We start from the raw sequence: 27,613 nt of genomic DNA, 5'->3' as shown, positions 1-27,613 counted from the left end.
ATCGGCAGCCGAGAGCCGTAAAACTTATGGCTCTCAGAATATGGCGTCAAAAACAACCTATTTTTTGAAGAGCTTATTACTTGTACAAAATTAATAAAACTAGATAATTTTTGCATCACTATAATTGCACTGACTTACAGAATAAAGTTAACACTTCAAAGTGCCGCCCATTGTGTTGGATTGTCAATGCAACCCTATTCTCCCACTCTTGACACACTGATAGCAACACCACAGAAGACATGCTAGCACAGGCTTCCAGTATCCATTGTTTTAGAAGCTGCACATCTCGTATCTTCACAGCATAGACAAATGCTTTCATATGACCCCAAAGATAAAAGTTTAAGTGGGTCAGATCGGGAGACCTTGGTGACCATTCAACTGGCCCACGATGACCAATCCATTTTCCAGGAAACTGTTCATGTAGGAATGCTCAGACCTGACACCCATAATTGATGGAATGGTGTGGTATATGGGGTACAAAGATAGTGGGGCCATTCTTCATCAATGGAAACCTCAATGCCACTGGTATCTGAAATTGCTACATGATGATGTGTTGCCCTCTTTACGCACTGAAGATGACACATTCCCTGAGTTTTTCCAGCAAGATAGATGGTGCAAAACTACATTATGGGTGTCAGGTCCGAGCATTCCTACAAGGAATCTGACCCCCTTAGACTAGCAGTTCTTCTGCGTTATTGCTATCAGTGTGTCAAGAGAGGGAGAAGAGGGTTGCATTGACAATCCAACATGATGGGCAGCACTTTGAACACATTTTATAAGTAGTCATAAACTTCTAAATAACTCATGAAAGAATAAAGTTACGTTAAAACCAAACACACCATTGTTTTTCTTGTGAAATTCTCAATAAGCTTGATGTGTCACATGACCCTCTTCCCATTGGAAAAAATAAAGTTGGATCCAAAATGGCCGACTTCAAAATGGCTGCCATGCTCATCATCCATCTTGAAAAGTTTCCCCCTCCCATATACTAATGTGCCACAAACAGGAAGTTGATACAACCAACCATTCCTATTTTATTTAGGTAAATAAATGGCCCACCCTGTATTACACGCTAGAAAAGTAAAATTGATGGTGTTCACAATGATTTCTAAACTTCCGTACATGAGAAGAAATATGGCCTGCTTTTTTCATAAGATCAATTTCAGCTTGAGACTTAATTAAGCGAAGGCGCTGTGTGATGCGTTGAGTAAACTTGATCCTATTCTTGAGCTTGGAGTTTGACGCTACAAGAGGTTGGATGAAGTTAGAGTGTAGCGAATGGTGAGGCGGTCTCATGTAGTCGTACCACAGAGTGATCTTCTCATCTGAAACATGATAAAGCACAACAAAAATAAAAACAACATTTAAATGTAATGACAGTAATTACAGAAGCCTTCCTATTAAAGGGAACCTGTCAGCAGGTTTTTAGACCTCAAAGTATCGTAGTCACGAATTTGGGTAGTTGTAAAGTAGTTGTAGGTAACATACCTGTAGACTACTTCCACACCTTTATTTTATAACTCCTTGTCTCCTAATCCATTGATGAATTATTGTGCAGATGAACTCACAAGTGCAGGGGCTTGGCCTGCACCGACAGCTCGCCGGCCTCTATTATATCGCCGATTCCTGGCCTCCTGCCAGTAATTAACAGGTCAGGGAAGCAGGTCACAAACAAGAGTGATCTGTCAATCACTGGGAGGAGAAAGAGGCAGAGAGATGCCAGAGGGGTGTCAGTGCAGGTCCAGCCTCTGTGCTTGCACGCTCATTTGCATAACAATTCGGAGATGGATTATGAGACACCAGAAACACAGACTATACTGACAAACGTTACTTTGCATCTAAAAACCTACTGATAGGCTCCCTTTAAGTTTTATTACTTTGAGTCGGTTTTCTAAATCAATCTGCAAATTATAATGCAACTATAGTACAAAACTATGACTGTTTATAGCGGATATAGATTTCAATTTCTGATGTAAGCAGGACCGAATGTTGCTTTTTGTTGTCTAAGGTGAAAATGAAAGCGCCACCCCTCAGCTGAAGTTGTCAGGAGAATTATGATTGGAAATTTTTGGGAGAATTTAAGTTTGTAAGCATTATCACATTTGCATGGACAACCTTTTTAAATCAACTTCAACAAAGCTCCCATCAGCAACTGACATTTATGTATACGCAGGTGACTTCTGTAGGAGGCCATTATGAACTCTACAGAAATATATGATCTTGGTGGGGGCTGGTATTATTTCAGTAGCGGCTAATTATCAGCCCATACAGAAATCATATATAGGCTGTTTTTTTTTGGTCATATTAGCCCCTAATATTGAAATCACCTCCCCCTTACAGAAGCCTGGTGTAGGTAAGGTATTACAGTAATCATCCACCCACCCCGTTAGTAACTTAGTGAATAACTTCTCTCCAGTTTACAATCACATATCACCGTGTAGCACTCAACTCACTGCTCCATGTGTAATAAATAACAAATCAATAACTAATAGTGTGATACATGAATTATTAATCACAATTAATCACACATCCTTTTATGTAGTCCACTATCGCAAAATCCCGAGTGCCGCTGCCACATTACACACTAGAAATAGTAAGCACAAAACAGGCCTATACACCATGACATTTTTGTGATGCACTTGTTCAGAAGATTTCTTTTTGGCTCATTCATTCATCACTGTTATAGCTATACCTGTTTATTTTCAGATTCACTACTTGCTTTTTACTAGACGAGCTGTAGTTTTTATATTTAGAAAAGATACAACATGGAGATTAAATTGTATTATGTCAACATAATATAAAAAATATAAAGGCTAATTTTGATATTACGGTTTTCAATAGCCATGTTATGTCCTATTTATGATTACTCACTGGGACACCGATGCTGCTCCTGAGTGCTCCCCCTCCTTTCTGGATCGCTTGTTTCTGGATCCTTATGCAAGCCAGCCGCCTGACAAAGCCTCCTTCCCAGCAGTAACAGATGAGGGGGTTTAGCTGACTACATGCTTCAATGTAAGCCGTGCCCTCTGACAAAGCCTCATCTGTGATGTGTGCCATTTATCTGTATTGTCATGGTAGACCTGCTCTGCATCCCCACTCTTCCTTTGCTCACTGCCTGCTCTATTCATAGCTTGTATGTGAAATGTCAAGAGCAAATTTCCACGACAGTATAAATGGCACACATCAGTTATTTAACGTTGTCAGTGGGTGTGGACTGCATGTAAATATTAGGGTGCAATGCACCGTAATCTGTGAGTGACTGCTGGGAAGGCTTTGTCAGGAGGATGGCTTGCATAAGAAGAAGGAAGCAACCTTCACTCCCAATCAGTAACATAGCATTCCAAAAGTGAGAGGGAGGCACTGTGGAACAGCTTCACAAGTTCACACAAGTCTATGAAAAAAAAAATGAATTTCATCTAAAAAAATATATTTTTCTCCTCTGTAGTCATGTATCTGTATGCTGTATGCCATTCGTTTTTAAACATCGGTGGGAAATAAAATGTACAAAACCAAAAAACAGTTTATGTTAAGAATTGCAATGTATACTTAAAATTGGATTCTATATGGTTGATGTATATGGGATCAAATATTTTTTAGTACCCTGTAAGGTAGCGCTTATTGTTAGTGTTGGGGGACACTCACTTGGCAGCAGATTAATAGGGTCCGGCACAGGTTTTTCCACATAAACAGTCCATTTTGGATTATTCAAACATCATAAACCGCTGCATTATTATTTATTTATCTAGCACCATTGATTCCATGGTGCTGTACATGCTGTAGGCCATGTTACACTTCACAGGCTTAACACATAGTCCAGGACATTTACAGGTTATGGCTTTTCCTTGCAGTCCCTAAACACACTGGACCTCTCTGTCCAGTGACCGTTAGGGACTGCATGCCAAACAGTTCATTAACGTTCATAGAACCTCACAAGCACCAACAGTTATATCCCATGTCGGGGGTTACCTCGCAGGAGCTCCTGCTCCAGATGCCGACTCTTTGGTAGTCCTCTCTCCCAGGGAAGCTGCCGAACTGGGATCACCATCCCGGACAATGCCTTGCTCACCAGGCCACCTGACAGTCCAGATCCACAGACGGACAGTAGCTCCCCCAATGCAGTGCCGTCACTGACGCTGCAAACACACGTGGCCTGTCTGTGTGCTATTCAAGACGTCCGTCCCCACTTTGGAACCGTCCAACACACAGGCCTCACTGGGTGCTATTCAGGGATCCAACCCTCCTCCCAGGGTCTCCCAACACACCGGCCACCAGGTCCAGGGCCTCAGCGGGTGCTATTCAGGACGTCCGTCCCATCCTGAGACCGTCCAACACTCACACCTCATCAGGTCTGAGGTCACAGCACCTGCTCCAGGGATACAATTCTTCTCCCAGAATCTCCCAACACTGACCTTCCAGGACCTTGCACCCTGAACCATTCACGTACACACTCTCTCTTCATGTGACCAGACCTCAGGCACATTATATGGTACATAACCACACCCACAGGTGAGGTATGGATCACATGGTTATGACCTCACAACAGGTTCTATTACACACATACAGCCACACACACAGGCTTTACTTTGGGCGTTCATACACACGCACCTCGGTGGGTTTGTAGGGGACTGGTCCCACCCATCTCACCAAGCCACCTGGAAGCTTCTCTAATACACAGTAACAAACCCTCAGCAGTACCTCTGTTGATCAATACACGTTCCAGCTTCCATCACAAGGCACCCACCCTTGTGATACATATCGGCCTTTTACAATCCTGCCGCTCACCATTTCCCCATCACAATAAAGGAAACACCTGCATGCATGTCCTGGCAAGCCCATACAGCACCCCCTAGCTGTCACAGGGGTCACTGCATCACAACCTATAGACTTGCATAGGTCTCATTCAAACTACAGGAGAGGCCAGTGAAAGCTGCAATTTTTTTTTCCTGTGAACATTCAATCCGCGAGAAAAAAAGGTCATCTCAACAGTCCACCTGAATGACACTGATGTAAGATGGGTACGGGAGAAGGCCGTTTTCTCCACAGGCAGCACTCAGCTAAAAAATTTCGTCATGTGGCCATAAGTAGTCTTAAACAGCAGATAAAGTGGTAATTGAAAACAATAAAATGTATATAAGCCCTTACAGTGTTTGATGTTATATTGATGTACCGTATATACTCGTGTATAAGCCGAGATTTTCAGCCCATTTTTTTGGGCTGAAAGTCCCCCTCTTGGCTTATACACGAGTCATAAACCTGGGGGTCAGCGGGGGAGGGGGTGTCACAGATCATACTCACCCGTCCTGGCACTCTCTGCAGCCCCCTCGCTTCTCCACTGTCTCCCTTCCTGCCTTCAGTGGTCACGTGGTACCGCTCATTAAACTCATGAATATGCACATATTCATGAGTGGTAATGAGCGGTATCACGTGACCGCTGAAGGCAGGAAGGGAGACAGTGGAGAAGCTTGGCTGCAGAGACGTTCCAGGACGGGTGAGTATAGCAATATTCACCTGTCCTCGTTCCCACGCTGCTCACCGCCGTCTGCTGCTTCCTGTGTCCGTGATGTTTAGCCAGCAGGGGCCGCGGTGACGTGGTTAGTGTGCGCCGCTCCCTCTGCTGGCTGAACAGTCACTGACAGAGGACACGCAGACAGTGGTGAGTAGCGATGGACCCCGGACAGGTGAATATCACAGGTGCCGGGTCCTGAGCAGGAGAGGTGAGTATGTCATTTTTTTTTTGCAGCATATGGGGCATATTCTATGGAGCAGCTTATGGGGGCATAATCTATGGAGCCGCATATGGGGGCATAATCTATGGAGCAGCATATGGGGGCATAATCTATGGAGCCGCATATGGGGGCATAATCTATGGAGCAGCATATGGGGGCATAATCTATGGAGCAGCACATGGGGGCATATTCTATGGAGCAGCACATGGGGGCATATTCCATGGAGCAGCACATGGGGGCATATTCCGTGGAGCAGCATATGGGGGCATATTCCGTGGAGCAGCATATGGGGGCATATTCCGTGGAGCAGCATATGGGGGCATATTCCGTGGAGCAGCATATGGGGGCATATTCTATGGAGCAGCATATGGGGGCATATTCCATGGAGCAGCATATGGGGGCATATTCTATGGGGCAGCAAATGGGGCCATATTCTATGGGGCAGCATATGGGGGCATAGTCTATGGGGCAGCATATGGGGGCATAGTCTATGGAGCATCTTATGGGGGCATAATCTATGGAGCATCTTATGGGGCCATAACCTTTATGCAGCATTATATGGGGCATATTATTCTATGGAGCATCTTATGGGGCCATTATTAACCTTTGTGCAGCATTATATGGGGTGTATTTTGTATGGAGCATTATATGGGGCTCCTGATTCAATATGGATATTCAAAAACATTTAACCTACTGATGTCTCAATTAATTTTACTTTTATTGGTACCTATTTTTATTTTTGAAATTTACCAGTAACTGCTGCATTTTCCACCCTAGGCTTATACACGAGTCAATAAGTTTTCCCAGTTTTTTGTGGCAAAATTAGGGGGGTCGGCTTATACACGGGTCGGCTTATACATGAGTATATACGGTAAATATATTTTAAGCTCCCCAATGAAGCCCTGTAAGGGCCATTTTGTCAAACTTGTATGAGTTAACTTTTAATATGGGTTAAGTAAAGGAAAAAAATGACAATCCGTCCATTTTTGTTCAACTCCATTTACATATAAGGGGGTTATCGGCAGTGCTGGTGGAGTAGGGGTCACAGGTGGTGTTCGGTGGTCCGGCGATGATCTGACTCCCATCCCAGGCTGGTGCAGCAGGTTCCATGGTGCAGGTGCTTCACTGCCATTTTGTGAAAGCCCAGAACCCCAGCACATCCATTGCTGCAATGTGGTGGTCACCGCAAAAATGGAGGCCAGAGGCGGCGCATGCATAGATTGAGATTTTGGCACTGAGATCTCGGGATCTCAATCTGCACATGCGCCGCCTCCAGCGGAGGCCACCGCATTGCAGGAATGAAAGTGCGAGGGCTCCAGGCTTTAACAAAATGTCAGCAGAGCCCCAGCACCACCAAACCTGCAGCGTCAGACCACCTAACACCCCTTCTTCCCAGTCTAGTGCCAGCAGAATCGCCCGACACCAGCTGCCGTTACACTCCTGGTAAGTACATTCGGAGTATAAATAACTCCCCCCCCCCATTTCCCAAAAAAACTTTTGGGGAAAAAAGTGTGTCTTATAGTCCGAAAAATACAGTATATACAGAGAAGACCCTGGTGGACTTGATCAATTGTACAACTTCATGCAACAGTTCCTTCCAGCCGTAGTGACTACCCAGAGCATTACTAGATTTTCTACTATATCCACGGGGTCTCCATATCTATGCGTGTCCTGTCTTCTGCTGCTGACAATCTTATTGGATTACTGAATAGGTTGTGAATGTAACTATTTTATATTTGGTTTATATTGATAGAAGGAGCAGAAAGAGAGTCAGAGTCCCCGTTTAATTTAAAAATAGAGATCCACATACCAAGTAGTTTGGGTAGTATATGTTTAAACTCCTCTAAGGGATAAGCTTCATCTACGCCAGTTAATGCAACTGCTCCGTCAGGGCCAGAGCGAGGTCCATCCCATAATTCCCGTCCAGCGTCTCTGCGTGGTACAAAGAGCGTGGCTGTGTGAGACGGCATACAATGCCCTGGCCTGCTTTGTAAAAGAAGGATGCTATCTGGCTCTAAAAATCCACACAAGTAGAGAAAGTCATTGTTCTGATGAAATGGAAAGGGAATGTCATTTGTCATGTACATGATCGCGCTGGATAGGAAAACTGCAGCATGATCTGTGTCAAGTCCCAAAGCTTGAGATTCTGTTTGTATCTCAGACATCAGCTTGTGACGGCGAAGGGCGTACTCTGTCTGTGTCAATCCTGGCGTCACCTCCCCTGCAACAAAAAAAGGACAATTTGCATTACATAATTCTTACAAAAGATGGCTATTACTGTTTCATTTTAGAGTGTAAATCTATTTTTTTATACTTTGCATTTTAGTGATTTTTTAACAATGTATATGTGATGCAGATTTGGTTGTGTAAACACTACATAAATGGGAACATGGCCTCAAAGCATTCTTGACCTTTTCTCCCTCTCATTTGCAAAATTAATATGCAAGCGTGCCCAGTCTCTGAGTGCTTGTGTTCGCTAGGAGTTCCATTACTTGAACCTTCAGAGATCACATACATAGGTACGGAAAGTATTCAGACCCCTTTACATTTTTCACTCTTTGTTTCACTGAAGCCATTTGGTAAATTCAAAAAAGTTATTTTTTTTCTCATTAATGTGCGCCTCTGCACAAAATCTTGTCTGAAAACCCCCCAGAAATGTAGAAATGTTTGCAAATTAAAAAAGAAAAACTGAAATATCACATGGTCATAAGTATTCATTCCCTTTGTTCAGACACTCATATTTAAGTCACATGTTGTCCATTTCCTAGTGATCCTCCTTGAGATGGTTCTACTCCTTCATTGGAGTCCAGCTGTGTTTAATTAAACTGATAGGACTTGATTTGTAAAGGCACACACCTGTCTATATAAGACCTCACAGCTCACAGTGCATGTCAGACCAAATGAGAATCATGAGGTCAATAGAACTTGCCAAGCAGCACATCTGGCCAAGGTTACAAAATAATTTCTGCAGTGCTCAATGTTCCTAAGAGCACAGTGGCCTCCATAATCCTTAAATAGAAGAAGTTTGGGACCACTAGAAGTCTTCCTAGACATGGCTGTCCAGCTAAACTGAGCAATCGTGGGAGAAGAGCCCTGGTGAGACAGGTAAAGAAGAACCCCAAGATCACTGTGGCTGACCTCCACAGATGCAGTAGGGAGATGTGAGTTAGTTCCACAAAGTCAACTATCACTTCAGCCCTCCACCAGTGGGGCCTTTATGGCATAGTGGCCCGATGGAAGCCTCTCATCAGTGCAAGACATATGAAAGCCCGTATAGTTTCCTAAATAAAACACATGAAGGACTCCCAGACTATGAGAAATAAGATTCTCTGGTCTGATGAGATGAAGATAGAACTTTTTGGTGATAATTCCAAGCGGTATGTATGGAGAAAACCAGGCACTGCTCATTTCATGCCCAATACAATCCCAACAGTGAAACCTGTTGGTGGCAGAATCATGATATGAGGGTGTTTTTCAGCTGCAGGGACAGGATGACTGGTTGCAATTGAAGGAAACATGAATGTGGCTAAGTACAGAGAAATCCTGGATGAAAACCTCTCTTAGAGTGCTCTGGACCTCAGACTTGGCCGAAGGTTCACCTTCCAACAATACAATGACCCTAAGCACACAGCTAAAATAACAAAGGAGTGGCTTCAGAACAACTCTGTGACCATTCTTGACTGGCCCAACCAAAGCTCTGACCTAAACCTGTTGTGAATTCCCTTGCTCGGAGTTCTGAGCCGAAGCTCCCTCTGCTCCCTACTTAGAGTAGTGGAGCTGACCAGGTTGATGGAAGTTCCCCACCTGACGACGATAATTGGGAACCTGGGATTACTGGCTGGGAGCATATAATTAGCATATAAGAGCTGGCTGCTCTTGGTGGTTGCTGGTGATTTCCTCCCTGTGCATTTGGAGTTCTTTTGTCCCCTGCCTGATCTGCATGGTTCAGCTAAGTGATTGTTTTGCCAATCCTTTGCATCTAATCTGGTTGTGCCTTTTTTTTGTTTCTGCTTTGTTGCTAGGGTTCAGCGTGCTCCCTGCTGGGGGCAGCGCTGGACCCTGCTTCATATGTTATAGCTTGTTCAGTCCCCTGTTATGTTAGTATGTTTTGCTTTGCTTCCAGTTTATACCAGAGTGCTGATCTAGCGGGGGTGAGGTCATGTGGCCTCAGTTTTTTTGTATATCAGAAGTGTTGGATTTTTTTAGGGTTTTGTGCGTGATTGCAGACATCTTTTCTGTCCTGTCCTGTCTAGACAGCTTGGGCCCCACCGTTTGCTCAGTCTGTTTTCTGCTTGTGTTTGTGTCTCATCTTGTCTCACCGACAATATATGTTTGGGGGCTGTCTATTCCTTTGGGGATCTGCTCCGGGGCAGTTTAGATTTCACCTTTCTGGCTTTAGGCTTAGTTAGTTCTCTGGCTGTGACGAAGTGTCTAGGGCATCATAGGAACGCTCCACGGCTACTGTTAGTTGTGTTGATAGGATCAGGGGTCTGCAATCCGTTTAGTTACCAACCTCTCAGGTTTTCTGGTGGCTTAGCCTGTTCCTGCCATCCTCCTCGGTGACCCGTTCATTACATAAACCCAAATAAGCATCTCTGGAGAGACCTAAAAATGGCTGTCCACCAACCTTTACCAACCAACCTGACAGAACTGGAGAGGATCTGCAAGGAAGAATGGCAGAGGAAACCCAAATCAGCATCATTCCCAAGAAGACTCAAGGCTGTACTAGCTCAAAACGGTGCTTTACTCAATACTTACTTTTTTAATTAATTTGCAAAAATTTCTACATTTCTGTTTTTTTTTCCAGCTAAGATGGGTGCAGAGTGTACATTAATGAGAAAAAAATGAACATTTTGCAATTTACCAAATGTCTGCAATGAAACAAAAATTGAATACTTTAAAGGGGTCCGAATACTTTCCGTACCCACTGTACATATGGCAACTAGAAAGGTTCATAGTAGGTAAGTTCAGTGCTGTATTTATGGCTCCCGCTGCCCTTGGCACTGAGCCTCAATCTATTTGCACTTGCAATTATCACCATGATCAAAGTTTGCTTGTTCTTAAAGGGGTGGTCCGATGGCGAAGTAAATTTCATTCTAAATCCCTACGTATTTAATGTAAACTATTTTCTTATATACTTGCATTAAAAATGTTGTCCCTGCAACATTGCAATAAAATGCAATAAGCGACGATCAAAATATTGTATCTACCGAAAATGGTACCGATAAAAATCTCACCTCAGAGCACAAAAAAATAAGCCCTCACCGAGCCCCATAAACTGAAAGATGTAAGTCTTATAGGTCACGGAAAATGGGGATAAAATTAAAATGATTCTTTTTTTAACAAATTTCCTCAAAATTTTTTTACCACCCAAATTTAAAAAAAAAAATAATCTAAAACTATCCAAGTGTTGTCATGGCAGCCAAAGGTTAAATGATGACATCCAGGTCTGCAAGCTATGGTGGCTTGTTAGCCCAAGTCAGCAGCAGGGTCTAACAGCCGATCTGCCAGTGTACAGCTGACATGTCTCATACATTGCAATACATGTGCATTGCAATGCATGAGAACAATGATCAGCGAAATAAAAGTTAAAGTCCCATATAAGCCTCCCACGCTTGGAGTCCCTTCCTTGCAAAGCAACAGAAAAATAGAAAAAAGAGGCAGCACTCTAATACTTATCCAAGTACAAAAAGGACTTTAAAAGTCCTGGTGGCGTAGCAACGCCACCAGGGCTATTAATGTCCTTTTTGTACTTGGATAAGTTTTGGAGTGCTGCCTCTTTATATATATGTATATATAACACTAAATAAAAAAATATTACACTAATATGTACGTGTATGAAAAAACAAAGAAAGCACACGTATTTGGTACCGCTGCGTTTGAAACAATCTGATCTATAAGGGCTCATACCCATCACCGTAAAAAAAAAAAAAATGTTCCGATATTGGTGCAGAAAAGTGGGAAGAGTGTCATTGAAGTGCCAAGCGATTGTCTTGCAAGTACAAAGCGATTTTTATCACCTAGCATCCAAATGACATACGATTTACATGTGAATGCGATCTGATTGTAATGCGATTTTAACATGAACTATTACATAGAGCAATTAGAGATAAATGCTTATATACTGTATATACACAAGTGCTTCTCACTAAATTAGAATATCAGCAAAAAGTTAATTTATTTCAGTTATTCAATACAAAAAGTGAAACTCATATATTGAATAGAGTCATTACAAACAGAGTGATCCATTTCAAGTGTTTATTTCTATTTATGTTCATGAATATGGCTTACAGCCAATGAAAACCCAAAAGTCATTATCTCAGTAAATTAGAAGAATTAACAAAAAACACCTGCAACGGCGTACGTAAGGCGTAAGGTCCCTGTTATGAATGAGTCACCGGAGGAGGAAAAAACAAAAACACAAGCTAAGTCCAGAAAACCGGAGAGGTTGATAGCTAGCGGATTGCAGACCCCTGATCCTATTCACCACAACTAACAGTAGCCGTGGGGGGTTCCTACGGTGCTCTAGACCCCTCGTCACAGCCGGAGAGCTACATAAGCCTAAAGAAAGAAAGGGGAAATCTAAACTGCCCCAGAGCAGACCCCAAAGCAATAGACAGCCCCCAACATGTATTGTCGTTGAAAAACAGATGAAAACACAAACGCAGACAAAGACAGGCTGAGCAAATGATGGGGCCCAACTAACTAGATAGGAAAGGACAGAAAAGATGCTGGCTGCAATCACGCAAAAAACCCTGCCAAAAATAACGTCCAACACATCTGATAGAAAAGGCCCTGAAGTCGCTAGACTTCAAAATCTCTATATCAGCACTCAGGTATATTTTGAAGACAGAGCAAAGAGATCAACTGATCAGAGACAAAAATGGAGTCCAGCCCGTCCCAAACAGGGCAGGCTGAACACAAACACTAAGTAAACAGACAAAATCTCATGGAAAAATAGCAAAGCAAAAACTTAGCTTTTAGTAGACAGGAACTAAACTGGATGCCAGAGCTCAGAGCAGAAAGGATCACCAGCAATCCAGCAGGGCGTCGGCTGCCTTATATCCACTCAGAAATTCCGGATGTCCAATCACACTCCACCTGTTCAGATGACAGGTTCTTCCCATCCAGATCAATTTCACTACCTCCTTTCACTAGCAGAGGGAGTTCATCAGACATCAGAGGTGAAGGAGAAAATGAGCTCATAACAGGTCCCTTAGTCTGTTTCAGTAGGCTCCACAATCATGGGAAAGACTGCTGACTTGACAGATGCCCAGAAGGCAGTCATTGACACACTCTACAAGGAGGGTAAGCCACAAAAGGTAATTGCTAAACAAGCTGGCAGTTCAAAGAGTTCTGCATCCAATCAAATTAACGGAAAGTTGAGTGGAAGGAAAAAGTGTGGTAGAAAAAGGTGCACAAGCAACAGGGATAACCACAGCCTTTAAAGAATTGTTAAGAAAAGGCCACTCAAAAATTTGGGGGAGATTCACATGGAGTGGACTGCTGCTGGAGTCATTGCTTCAAGCCACCACACACCGACGTATCCAGGGCATGGGTACAAGTGTTGAATTCCTTGTGTCAAGCCTCTCATGACCAATAGAAAAAGCCAGAAGGGTCTTACCTGGGCCAAGGAGAAAACGAACTAGACTGTTGCTCAGTGGTCCAATGTGTTATTTTCAGATTGAAGTAAATTTTGCATTTCATTTGGAAATCAAGGTCCGAGAGTCTGGAGAAAGCATGGAGAGGCACACAATCCAAGCTGCTTGAGGTCTAGTGTGAAGTTTCCACAATCAGTGATGGTTTGGGAAGCCATGTCATCTGCTGGTGTAGTTCCACTGTGTTTATCAAGACAACACAGCCGTCTACCAGGAAATTTTTAGAGCACTTCATGCTTCCCTCTGCCGACAAGCTTTTTGGAGATGTATATTTCATTTTTCCAGCAAGATTTCGCACCTGTCCACACTGCCAAAAGTACCAATACCTGGTTTAATATCAACTATCACTGTGCTTGATTGGCCAGCAAACTTGCCTGACCTTAAGCCCTTAGAGACCCTATGGGGTATTGCCAAGAGGAAGATGAGAGACAGCAGACCCAAGAATGCAGATGAGCAGAAGGCTGCTATCAAAGCAACCAGGGCTTCCATAACACCTCAGCAGTGCCACAGGCTGATCGCCTCCATGCTAAGCCGCATTGATACAGTAACTGATGCAAAAGGAGCACTGACCACGTATTGAGTGCATTTACTGAACATACAGTTGTGCTCAAAAGTTTACATACCCCGGCAGAATTTTTGCTTTCCTGACCTTTTTTTTCCAGAGAATATGAATGATCAAACCAAAACTTTTTCTCAACTCATGGTTAGTGGTTGGGTGAAGCCATTTATTGTCAAACTACTGTGTTTTCTCTTTTTAAATCATAATGACAACCCAAAACATTCAAATAATATGCACAGCAGTTGACACAAATGAGTTTGAATGGCTACTAAAGGTAACATCCTTATGTATACTATGAGTTATTTCTATATGGTTTCAATCAGTTTAATATAATATACACGGAGATGAGGTAAGCAAAAGGTCACTGAAACTTAAGATAAAGGAATGTAAATTACTGCTCATTTGTTTATCCATCAACAAAGGACCATTGATATTCAAGGCAACTACCCTAATTAGATTGGGTGTGTTAACTTTCCCAAGGATGATATCTTGTGCTCCAAAGCCCCTCCTCCAGCTTGCTTTATTTCTGCCATGTGGCACAAATGAGGCCCCCTCTAGCTTCCTGTATTATATACTGGTTAAAACAGGTATTGAGGGGATGTATTTATAGCCAATGCACAATAGACTTGTGACATCATTCCCCACATGGTGGGGCTGGACACACCTTTTAGCTGGACATTTAAAAGAACTAGGACACATGTGCTCACTCTCTTTTTTGGCTCCTGGAGGATGACTGGTCGACGTCTATCTGAATAATGTAACGTATGTATAATGCTTATTTCTGATTAATGCATTTGTATTTATAGTTTTATATTGTTTATTATTTAACCCCTTCGCACCCGAGCCTGTTTTTGCCTTCGTGACCGGGACAATTTTTTCAATTCTGACCAGTGTCACTTTATGAGGTCATAACTCTAGAACGCTTCAACGGATCCTACTGATTCTGACATTGTTTTCTCATGACATATTGTACTTCATGATGGTGGTAAAAATTTTTTAGATATGATCTGCGCTTATTTGTTAAAAAAAATCAAAATTTGGCGAAAATTTAGAAAAATTTGCAATTTTCAAACTTTTAATTTTTATGCCCTTAAATCAGAGAGTGATATCGCACAAAATAGTTAATAAATAACATTTCCCACATGTCTACTTTACATCTGCACAATTTTGGAAACATAGTTTTTTTTTTAGGAAGTTATAAGGGTTAAAAGTTGACCAGCGATTTCTCATTTTTACAACAAAATTTGCAACACCATTTTTTTTAGGGACCACCTCACATTTGAAGTGAGTTTGGGGGGTCAATATGACAGAAAATACCCAAAAGTGACACCATTCTAAAAACTGCACCTCTCAATGTACTCAAAACCACATTCAAGAAGTTTATTAACCCTTCAGGTGCTTCACAAGAATGAATGGAATATGGAAGGAAAAAATAAACATTTAACTTCTTTTCACAAACATTTTACTTCAAAACCATTTTTTTTTATTTTCACAAGTGTAAAAAGAGAAAATGAACCACAAAATTTTTTGTGCAATTTCTCCCGAATACACCAATACCCAGAGCTCAGAACGGAGGGAGTGCCGTTTGACTTTTTCAATGCAGAATTGGCTGGAATTGAGATCGGATGCCATGTCGCATTTGGAGAGCCCCTGATGTACCTAAACAGTGGAAACCCCCCACAAGTGACCCCATTTTGGAAATTAGACCCCCCCAAGGGACTTATCTAGATGTGTGGTGAGCACTTTGAACCCCCAAGTGTTTCACTAAAGTTTATAATGCAGAGGCGTGAAAATAAAAAAATCATTTTTTTTCCACAAAAATGATCTTTTAGCCCCCAATTTTTATTTTCACAAGGGTAACAGGAGAAATTGGACCCTAAGAGTTGTTGTCCAATTTGTCCTGAGTACGCTAGTGCCCCATATGTGGGAGAAAACTACTGTTTGGGCACACGGTGGGGCTCAGAAGGGAAGTAGTGACGTTCTGAAATGCAGACTTTGGTGGAATGGTCTGCGGGTGTCATGTCGCGTTTGCAGAGCCCCTGATGTACCTTAACAGCGGAAACCCCCCACAAGTGACCCCATTTTGGAAATTAGACCCCCCCAAGGGACTTATCTAGATGTGTGGTGAGCACTTTGAACCCCCAAGTGTTTCAGTAAAGTTTATAATACAGAGGCGTGAAAATAAAAAAATCATTTTTTTTCCACAAAAATGATCTTTCAGCCCCCAATTTTTTTATTTTCACAAGAGTAACAGGAGAAATTGAACCCTAAGAGTTGTTGTCCAATTTGTCCTGAGTACGCTGGTACCCCATATGTGGGAGAAAACTACTGTTTGGGCACAGGGTGGGGCTCGGAAGGGAAGTAGTGACGTTCTGAAATGCAGACTTTGATGGAATGGTCTGCGGGCGTCATATTGCATTTACAGAGCCCCTGATGTACCTAAACAGTGGAAACCCCCAATTCTAATTCCAACCCTAACCCCAACACACCCCTAACCCTAATCTCAGCCCTAACCATAACCCTAACCACAAACCTAACACCAACACACCCATAACCTTAATCCCAGCCCTAGCACTAACCCTAACCTGTGTACCTGCTTTTTTTTTCTTTACTTTTTTTTATTTTTGTGACAAGATCGCTGCCCTGCGATCTGACTCATAGTAACGCCACTTCTCCTCTGATCTCACACTGACAGATGATCAGAGGTGAAGCGTTACTATGTGACAAGATCGCTGCCTGGCACATAATAACGCGACTTCTCCTCTGATATCACAATGACAGATGATCAGAGGAGAAGCAGCGTTACTGTGTGACAAGATCGCTGCCTGGCACAGCGATCTAGTCACACAGTAACGCTGCTTCACCTCTGATCATCTGTCAGTGTTAGATCAGAGGAGAAGCCGCGTTACAATGAGTGAGATCGCTGGGAAACAAGCAGCTTTCCCAGCGATCGCTCCCATTGGCTGCTGTGACGCTGACGTCATCGGGACCTGAACCAATCAAGTCTCGATGACGTCGGGGGTCCCAGCATGCATTGTGCATCGGGATCCACGTGTTGTAAGGTATGTGGGGGTCCTGGGGGGCACAAAACCGCCGACAGTAAACGTCGGCGCTGCACAAAGCCCAGCAAGCGCCAACGTTTATCTACTGTGGGCGGTCGGGAAGAGGTTAATCTTATCACTTATTACGTAAATCAATTTAGTAATTCTTGTGTGAGCATTTCCTTATTCATTACAATCCATTGGAAACCCTTACAATACAAATTGGTGTCAGAAATGGGATTGTTTTGAATAAAAATGTTTGCAAAATTGAATAAGTTTGTTAAGAGTAGGAAAGCAGTTGAGAATAGTGTCAGATCTTTGCCAGAATGGGTATTACCAGGAAAGTGGACCCCAATGGCACAGGAATGTAACAAATATATGGAGGGACAGCGCTTATCAAATCCTCAGGATGTGGCTGGCAAATATGAGCTCTCAAGGTATGATGCAAAAGAGCAGAAAGCTGCAGCAGCCGTTGGATGGATCTGTGTGCAAGTGTCCCAAAGATTACAGGAGGAGATAGATAACTTGCGTTTAGAGCTGCATACAGCTATAGAGCAAAGGATTAGCTTGCAATCAGCCTTGAGAGACCAAATGAAACAGCATGACAATATGCAAAGGAATTTTGAAGCTTATGTAATGAAAAATGTGAATAAGAATAGGCGCAGGAGGAGACAGTGGCCAGTGTCAGATATTTGTACTGCACAGATTAGAACCATGATTGCACATGAGAAATGGTCAGATTTGCTAGAATGTGATGGCTGTAACAGTGAGACAGATGAGGAAGAAAAGCAAGACAGACCGATTGTGACTACTAAAAGTAGGAGAGAAGTCACACAGCGTAGTGGAGATAGGATGGATGCAGGAAACGAAGTTACAGGAGCAGAAGCTTCAATGACCGAGGAAACTAGGAATTATACAGCCGGAGAATTAACAGAATTAGCTACCAGGTACAGGCAGCAAGCAAGAGAACCTTTGTTAGCATGGATTCTCTGATTATGGGATCAGGGAGCTGATGCTATAATCTTGAGGCAGTAGGACTTTGTAATATTTGTATTGATCCTATGGTGCGTCTAAAAATGAGACATGCAAGGGACACTGCAGAGAATTTCTCTTTGTTGCATTTGGTGAGGGATTCTGTGGCACAAGTGTATGAAGAAACGGAGAGTGGTGGTCATGGGGGATTCCCTGTTGAGAGGAACTGAGGCCGCTATCTGCAGACCGGATATAACTTCAAGAGAAATGTGCTGTCTTCCAGGTGCAAAAATTAAAGATGTGTCTGACAGGATATCAGGACTCTTCAGACCTACAGATGACTACCCATTCCTGCTACTACATGTGGGGACAAATGACACTGCAAGAAACGACCTGGAAACCATCTGCAGAGACTTTGAAGACTTAGGCAAGAAAGTGAAAGAACTGGGAGCGCAGGTGGTCTTCTCTTCCATCCTCCCAGTGGATGGCCATGGAACAAGGAGGTGGAATAAGATTCTGCAGGTGAACAACTGGCTACGTCGATGGTGCCGTCAGCAACGATTTGGATTTCTGGATCACGGAGTGAACTACTTATACGATGGACTACTTGCTAGAGATGGGGTGCACCTTACGAAGACTGGAAAGCATGTATTTGGAAGTCGCTTTGCTACACTTGTAAGGAGAGCTTTAAACTAGAACAACATGGGAAGGGAAGCAAAAGACCAGAAAAAGCCATACACCTGACAAATGCTATTGAGAACTCTGCTATTAGAAGTGGAAAGGAAGAACAAAGACGAAAGAATCTAATTAATAAAAATATTGGAGAAAGAGAAACCAATCACAAACTAAAATGTTTCTATACTAATGCACAAAGCATGGGCAACAAACAAGGAGAATTGGAACTACTAACACAGGAAAAGAAATAAGATGTCATTGGAATCACTGAAACTTGGTGGGACAATACACATGATTGGAATACAAGACTAGAAGGATACAACTTATTTGCAAGAAACAGACTTGATAAACGAGGAGGGGGTGTCGCATTGTATGTTAGAAACGCGTATATCTGCACAGAGATTGAAGCTTCAGAGACTGGGAGTTCTGTGGAAACTGTTTGGGTAAGAATACAAGGACAGAACAATGGAAAGGACACCATTGTAGGCATTTACTACAGGCCGCCTGTGCAAGCTGAAGCTATGGATGAACTCTTTATGCATCAAATGGCCAAGTTCTCCAAAAAATATGACATAGTTGTCATGGGAGATTTCAACTATCCAGACATTTGTTGGGAACCTCTCTCAGGCAAAACTAACAGGTCAAGGAAATTCTTATCCTCTCTTGCTGACAACTTTATCTTCCAAAAGGTAAGGGAGAAAACAAGGGGAACTGCTACTTTGGATCTAATCCTTATAAACAGGGAGGAAATGGTTGAGGAGGTAAAAGTGGCTGGGACCCTAGGAGGTAGCGACCATGCTATTTTAGAATTTTGGATAACTAGAGGCGGAAGACCTGTGAAGACTCAGACTTCAAGGTTAGATTTCAGAAAGGCAGATTTTAAGGGATTCAGAAAGAGAATTGGAGGGATCCAATGGCTGGATATCCTTAAAGACAAAAATGTCCAGGAAGGATGGGAAATCTTGAAAAATGAAATTCTCAAAGCACAGTTGTTAACAATTCCGAAAAGAGGGAAGAATAGGAAGCAGTTAAGGAAACCAGGATGGATGAACACAGAACTTAAGCACATGCTAAAAAGGAAGAAAAAAATGTTTATAAAATGGAAAGAGGGAGGCATATCTAAAGAGGAATATAATGCTGTCTGCAGAACCTGCAGGGCACAAATCAGATTAGCTAAAGCTGAAAATGAATTGAGGCTTGCAAGAGATGTCAAAAGCAATAATAAAGGATTTTGGGGATATGTCAAAAGTAAAAGAAAAGTCAAAGATGCCATAGGATTTTTACAGGATGAAAATGATGAAATGGTAAGACAGGATGTTGAGAAGGCTGAACTTTTAAATTCCTATTTTGCATCTGTTTTCTCTCAGAAAGGAAATGTAACATCAACTGTTATTCACTGTCCTATTAAGGGAATAGAAGAATCCAGGATATCTATAAACAGAAAGATAGTGAGGAAACACTTAGCTAGCCTAAATGAATTCAAGTCTCCAGGTCCAGATGAATTACACCCCAGAGTACTGAAGGAGATAGCAGAAGAAATTTTTGAACCCCTCTCTATAATCTTTGAAAATTCTTGGAGAACAGGAGAAGTGCCAGAAGACTGGAGAAGAGCAAATGTTGTTCCTATCTTCAAAAAGGGGAAGAAGGTGGACCCAGGTAACTATAGGCCGGTGAGTCTGACTTCTATACCAGGAAAGATCTTTGAACAAATTATTAAACAACATGTATGTCAATACCTGGATAAGAATGAAGTGATTAAACAGAGTCAGCATGGGTTTGTAACTAATAAGTCATGTCAGACTAACTTAATTTCCTTCTATGACGGTATCACTGATTGGGTGGATCAAGGAAATGCTGTAGATATAGTATATCTTGACTTCAGCAAAGCATTTGACAAAGTCTCTCATACAATCCTTATTGAAAAAATGATTAAGTATGGAATGGACAAGGCAACTGTTAGGTGGATTCATAACTGGCTTAGTGATCGGACCCAAAGAGTGGTCGTAAATGGCTGCACATCCAGTTGGAAGAATGTCTCAAGTGGGGTACCACAGGGCTCTGTCCTGGGCCCTGTATTGTTCAACATCTTTATCAACGATTTAGATGAAGGAATTGAGGGTAAACTGATTAAATTTGCTGATGACACAAAGCTAGGAGGGATAGCTAATACTAGAGAAGAGAGAGAGAGGATTCAAAAAGATTTAAATAAACTGGAGAAGTGGGCAGCAACTAACAGAATGGTTTTTAACAGGGAGAAATGCAAAGTACTACATCTGGGCAATAAAAATGGAAAAAGCATATATAGAATGGGAGGAATAGGGCTAAGTGACAGCACATGTGAAAAAGACTTGGGTATACTAATAGATCACAGACTGAATATGAGTCAACAGTGTGATGCAGCAGCAAAAAAGGCAAATGCAATTCTAGGATGTATTAACAGAAGCATACAGTCTAGATCACGTGAAGTCATTATTTCCCTCTACTTATCTTTGGTCAGACCTCATCTGGAATATTGTGTCCAGTTTTGGGCACCACATTTTAAAAAAGACATCAACAAACTGGAGCAAGTTCAGAAAAGAGCGACCAGAATGGTGACCGGTCTGCAAACCCTGTCTTATGAGGAAAGGTTGCAGGATTTGGGAATGTTTAGTTTGCAAAAGAGAAGACTGAGAGGAGACTTAATAGCTGTCTACAAATATCTAAAGGGCTGTCACATTGTAGAAGGATCAACTTTATTCTCATTTGCACAAGGAAAGACTAGAAGCAATGGGATGAAACTGAATGGGAGGAGACACAGATTAGATATTAGAAAAAACTTTTTGACAGTTAGAGTGATCAATGAGGCTGCCACGAGAAGTGGTGAGTTCTCCTTCAATGGAAGTCTTCAAACAGAGGCTGGACAGACATCTGACTGGGATGATTTAGCGAATCCTGCTTTGAGCAGGGGGTTGGACCAAATGGCCCAGGAGGTCCCTTCCAACTCTACGATTCTATGATTCTATGACTCTCCCATGGAAGTAATACTACAGACACGATGGGAGACTCTTGCAGATGGAGTTCAGAGATTGAGAGAAATCACATGCATAGGTGGCATAACTTGCAATCCTTTGCCAGATCTGAATGATCACTTTGCTGTTGTTGAGGATTGGAAGGGACCAGATGCTGCAATATTGACAGTATTGATGAAGAATAAGCTCATAGAAGGTGCCCCAGCGTCATACAAAGCCCCATTGTTCACTATGTTCAGTGCACTTATGGGAAATTTCACTACTGTATACACAGCATGCAATTTAATCTTCCAGCTATCTGCTCTAGAGAGAGCAAAAGTATAAAAAAATAGTACAGTAAAGAGAGTAGATCAAGAAAGGAGAAAAGAGGATGATACCCAAATAAGAAAGAGCAGGAAGGAGTTGTTTTGTGACCTGATAGCTAGTGGAGTTCCTTTCCAGGAGATAGATGGGATCTCTACAAGTGACCTGTTGAGAAGATGGCAAGATCTGAGAAAAGGTAAATTGCAACTCGCCAGACCCAAGAGGGTGGCGACAAATGAGATAGGGGGTTGGAAAGATAGAGGTGGGACACCTGATGCAGGCATGCAAAGCCCCCACTGTAACTGCCCCTTGCACTCCATGGCACACTACACCCCCTGCCAAGATTCCCTCATGGACTAATTTTAAATGCAGATTTTAGATAAAAGTTGTGGAACATCCCTGAAAATTGTTGTTTGAACAGTTTTGCCATTTTTTGATGTCTAATGATGTTTGTTTTCGTTCTAGAGTTTCTTAGAGAAATATTCCTGTGAGCATACTGTGACGTATGCACTGGCTGATATATGATGAGAAATACTCCTGTGAGCATACTGTGAAGTATGCGCTGGCTGATATATGAAGAGAAATACTCCTGTGAGCATACTATGAAGTATGCGCTGGCTGATATATGATGAATTGGGTTTGGTCTTGGTGATGCATAAATGTGCATTCCTAACCTGAGGGTTTGTAATAGACCTTGATGTTTTAAAAGGCAAAAGACCACAGCAGATATAAGATGATTCTGTATGTGGGAGCCATGAGAGAAACATACAAGGAAAAGAGGGAGTGACAGTACAGACAATGAATTTAAGACTGACCTAAAGTTAGATGACTGATAATATACTGGGGGGTTGACAAGATAAATAGATGACTTATGTGTACTAAGTGTTGTCTTTGTCACTGTATGTGCTTTGTGTATTTATCATGGATATCCATTGATAAAATTGGTTCACAGCCAAAGAAAAAATCCACGTGGTAATTTTATTTTTACCTTTTATTTGGTATATTTTAATTTTTTATGAGCTCATTTTTTTAATTTTAATTGTACTGTGTTTAGCATTCTTGGTTTTTAAAGGAATTGTTTGTTTTTTGTTTTCCTCCTTTCAGTCCACTACATGTTGGATTGGGGGGTGGGGTGTGTAATTAACCTTTTGTTTGCAGGAGTAAAAAGAAGAAACCTTGGCCATTTAATTAACATGTAAATACAGTGCTTGATATAGCTTTGTTCACCTACACCTGAGTCATGCAATGCAAATGTGTGGGTACCCAAAGTGTGTGTTGTCTATATGTAAATGAGAATCTCTCCGGCTTACTGAATGAATGCATTAGGTGAAGAAAGAGTGTGTGTTGATGTAATGTGTATATTATGTAAAAATAATAATTTGCTAGAATTGGGTTAATAGCAAATTGATTTGGGTTCTGTTTTCCTTAACATGTAATTGTACTGATTCTGACTACTAGTAACATTATTTTGTGATCTCCATGAACAAGATTGTACTGGTAATTATGATCATCGTTATTATGCAAATGTGATTAACATGAATTTGACGTGTTTGATAACTGGTATCTGATATTTTGAGATTATGATTTATTTCAGTGTATAAGTCCATACACATATGATATATTTTATGTAGTAGTTATTATCTAGAGTAGAAATATTTGCTACATTAGAAAATTTCAAAGGTCATTCTGGGCACAATTAATTTGGACCAACAAACCTACGGTAATTTTGTTTGATTCATTTGATCAAGGGGTGGAAAACAAGCCACCAGGACTGAGTTATATTGAACAAGTTATTCTATCTTGGACTGTGAATATATCATGGACTGAGTTATTTTGGACTGTTGCTTTGGACTGAGTTAGCTCTGCCAAGACTTTGGAACTTTCAAGTATGATTGTGAATTTCACTTTCCCACAGTGCAGGCTGTCTTGTGTGTAGACTTAAGATGTCCAATTGAGCAATGAGACTGAGCCCAGATGCTGCTAAAGCGTCACCAGGGTGAATAAGGCCCTGAACAGCGGCAGCAATAGAAGATAAAGGTACTCTTATGCTCAGCCATTGGACACTTGCACCGAGGGGTTAATGTCATGAAGGGTAGGGACAGATTGCTCTTTAGAATCTGTTCTTTTGCTAACCAGGGAACGTAGTGAAGTCACTAAGGCCTAGTGATCAGGGCATACTCCCCGTGCTTCCCTGCAACAGACCCATTTAAAAATTGCGGTCAAGAAGATCCGAAGAAAGACGATTTCTACAGACATTTGATATTTCAGCACCTGCTGGTCCAATGTTGTTTTTGTTTTGATTTTTTCCGTTTTAAGCCAAAGCGGTTTTCTATTGGTAGCAAATAAATAAATTTATATAGGAGCAATGCAAATAATGATAAATGGTATAGTTTAGTGGCAGGTTAATTAATTAAAGTGATTGAAACCAGGGGTGGAATGTATACTAGTTATTTTTATATGGTTTCAATCAGTTTAATATAATATACACTGAGATGAGGTAAGCCATAGGTCATTGAAACTTAAGATAAAGGAATGTAAATTACTGGTCATTTGTTTATCCATCAACAAAGGACCATTGATATTCAAGGCAACTACCCTAATTAGATTGGGTGTGTTAACTTCCCCAAGGATGTTATCTTGTGTTCCGAAGCCCCTCCTCCAGCTTGCTGTATTTCTGCCATGTGGCACACAAGGCCCCCTCTAGCTTCTTGTATTATATACTGGTTAAAACAGGTATTGAGGGGATGTGTTTATAGCCAACACACAATAGACTTGCAACATCATTCCCCACATGGTGGGGCTGGACACACCTTTTAGCTGGACATTTAAAAAAACTAGGACACATGTGCTCACTCTCTTTTTTGGCTCCTGGAGGATGACTGGTAGACGTCTATCTGAATAATGTAACGTATGAATAATGCTTGTTTCTGATTAATGCATTTGTATTTATAGTTTTATATTGTTTATTATTTAATCTTATCACTTATTACGTAAATCAATTTAGTAATTCAATTCTTGTGTGAGCATTTTCTTATTCAATACAATCCATTGGAAACCCTTACAATACACCTTACCTGTGACCTGTAATGAATGCCAGGAAAATTGTTCGGGATGCAAAGAAAAACCCACAAACATCATCAGCTGAAATACTGGACTCTCTGAAAACTAGCGGTGTGGCTGTTTCAAGATGCATAATAAGGAGGTACTTGAAGAAAAATGGGCTGCATGGTCGAGTCGTTAGACCCTGACCCTGATCAAAAGTTCACATATCCCATTTCTTAACACTGTATATTGCCCCGTCTATTCATTGCTCTTCAGTAGCGCACACAGTGTCAGCTGCCGGCTTCCTGCTGCTGCCGGCGGTAACGTGTGCCTTTGTGTAAGAGAAATGAATTTTCACCTCTCTCCACTCCCAGAGAGGTGAATGTTCATTTCTCTTAAGTAGCGGCACACGTGACCGCCTGCAGAAGCAGGAAAGCTCTGGCTGACACTGTGCGCACTACTGAAGAACAATGAATACTCACTGCTCTCTCCGCGCCCACAGTGCCGGCGTGCAGAGCACTGAGTATTCCGCTGCTTGTGATCAGCACATGATGTCCCTACCATGCGCTGCTTACAAGCATAAAGCAGCTGCTGGCAACGGATCAGGATGTTGCAAGGGAGCGTCGGGAAGGTAAGTGTAATTTTTTTTCTCTTAATGTTTTCTGATGGGGCCATGCATGCCAGTATGGGGGTGGGGGCCTATCATACCAGAATAAGGATGAAGCCATACATACTAGGATGAGATGGGGGCCCTGCATACCAGGATAAGGATGGAACCAGGCATACTAGAAAGAGATGGGGCCCTGCATAGCAGGATAGGGATGGGGCCATGAATACTAGGATGAGATGAGGGCCCTGCATACCAGGATAGGGATGGGGCCATGCATAATAAGACTAGATGGAGGCCCAGGATAGGAATGAGGCATGCCTACCAGGATAGGGATGAGGGCGATCATTCCTGCGAGAATATGGATGAGGGGGCTATGCACACCAGGATAGGGATGAGGGGGCCATGCACACAAGGATAGGGATGAGGGGTCATGCATAACAGGATAGGGATGAGGGGACCATGCAAACCAGGATAGGGATGAAGGGGCCATGAATACCAGGATAGGGATGAGGGGGGTCAAGTGTATTAGGATGGGGATGAGGGGACCATATATACCAGGATAGGGGATATTAAGTATAGAATTGACCACATTTTTTGCTTCAGTTTCTTTTCCTAATTTCCTCCTCTAAAACCTAGGTGCGTCTTAAGGACCGATGCGTCTTATAGTCTGAAAAATACGGTAATTAACAGTAAAAAGAAAGCATTTAAACTACTAAAGCAGGATGGCACTGTTGAAGCTCTAAAAAACTATAAGGAGAAAAATTCTTTATCTAAAAAAATAATTAAAGCTGCCAAAAAGGAAACAGAGAAGCATATTGCTAAGGAGAGTAAAACTAATCCCAAGCTGTTCTTCAACTATATCAATAGTAAAAGAATCAAAAGTGAAAGTGTAGGCCCATTAAAAAATTGTGAGGAAAGTATGGTTGTAGATGATGAGGAAAAAGCTAATATATTAAACACCTTCTTCTCCACGGTATTCACGGTGGAAAATGAAATGCTAGGTGAAATGCCGAGAGACAAAGAGAACCCTATATTAAGGGTCACCAATCTAACCCAAGAAGAGGTGCAAAACCAGCTAAATAAGATTAAAAGATAAATCTCCGGGTCTGGATGGCATACACCCACGAGTACTAAGAGAACTAAGTAATGTAATAGACAAACCATTATTTCTTATATTTAGAGACTCTATAGCGATGGGGTCTGTTCCACAGGACTGGCGCATAGCAAATGTGGTACCAATATTCAAAAAGGGCTTTAAAAGTGAACCTGGAAATTATAGGCCAGTAAGTCTAACCTCTATTGTTGGTAAACTATTTGAAGGGTTTCTGAGGGATGTTATTCTGGATTATCTCAAAGAGAATAACTGTTTAACGCCATATCAGCATGGGTTTATGAGGAATCGCTCCTGTCAAACCAATCTAATCAGTTTTTATGAACAGGTAAGCTATAGACTGGACCAAGGTGAGTCATTGGATGTGGTATATCTTGATTTTTCCAAAGCGTTTGATACCGTGCCACACAATAGGTTGGTACACAAAATGAGAATGCTGGGTCTGGGGGAAAATGTGTGTAAATGGGTAAGTAACTGGCTTAGGGATAGAAAGCAGAGGGTGGTTATAAATGGTATATTCTCTAACTGGGTCGCTGTGACCAGTGGGGTACCGCAGGGGTCGGTGTTGGGACCTATTTTCTTCAACATATTTATTAAAGATCTGGTAGAAGGTTTGCACAGTAAAATATCGATATTTGCAGATGATACAAAACTATGTAAAGCAGTCAATACAAGAGAAGATAGTATTCTGCTACAGATGGATCTTTATAAGTTGGGAACTTGGGCCGAAAGGTGGCAGATGCAGTTTAACAATGATAAATCTAAGGTTATACACATGGGAAGAAGGAATCAATATCACCATTACACACTGAACGGTAAACCACTGGGTAAATCTGACATGGAGAAGGACTTGGGGATCCTAGTTAATGATAAACTTACCTGGAGCAGCCAGTGCCAGGCAGCGGCTG

At 41.9% G+C, this 27,613-nt stretch overlaps 1 protein-coding gene across 9 annotated transcripts in view; it reads right to left on the bottom strand.

The window, feature by feature from the left end:
* XPNPEP3 (X-prolyl aminopeptidase 3) overlaps window positions 1-27,613 on the bottom strand; it is a 474,091-nt gene that overhangs the window by 285,226 nt on the left and 161,252 nt on the right. For all 9 annotated transcript variants that reach the window (XR_012226445.1, XM_073558042.1, XM_073558039.1 and 6 more), the window contains 2 exons: window positions 7,537-7,947; window positions 1,123-1,325 (listed from right to left, as the gene is read on the bottom strand). Coding sequence is in view for 8 of the 9 variants with exons in the window: in XM_073558042.1 (XP_073414143.1) it covers window positions 1,123-1,325; window positions 7,537-7,947 (614 nt within the window). In the remaining variant the exon portion in view is untranslated. The remainder of the gene's footprint in view (window positions 1-1,122; window positions 1,326-7,536; window positions 7,948-27,613) is intronic.

Source organism: Dendrobates tinctorius, unplaced genomic scaffold (genome assembly GCF_039654945.1).
Source record: "Dendrobates tinctorius isolate UK_male_01 unplaced genomic scaffold, ASM3965494v1 ptg000012l, whole genome shotgun sequence".
Lineage (NCBI taxonomy): Eukaryota > Metazoa > Chordata > Amphibia > Anura > Dendrobatidae > Dendrobates > Dendrobates tinctorius.
This window is presented reverse-complemented; position numbering and strand designations above follow the sequence as displayed.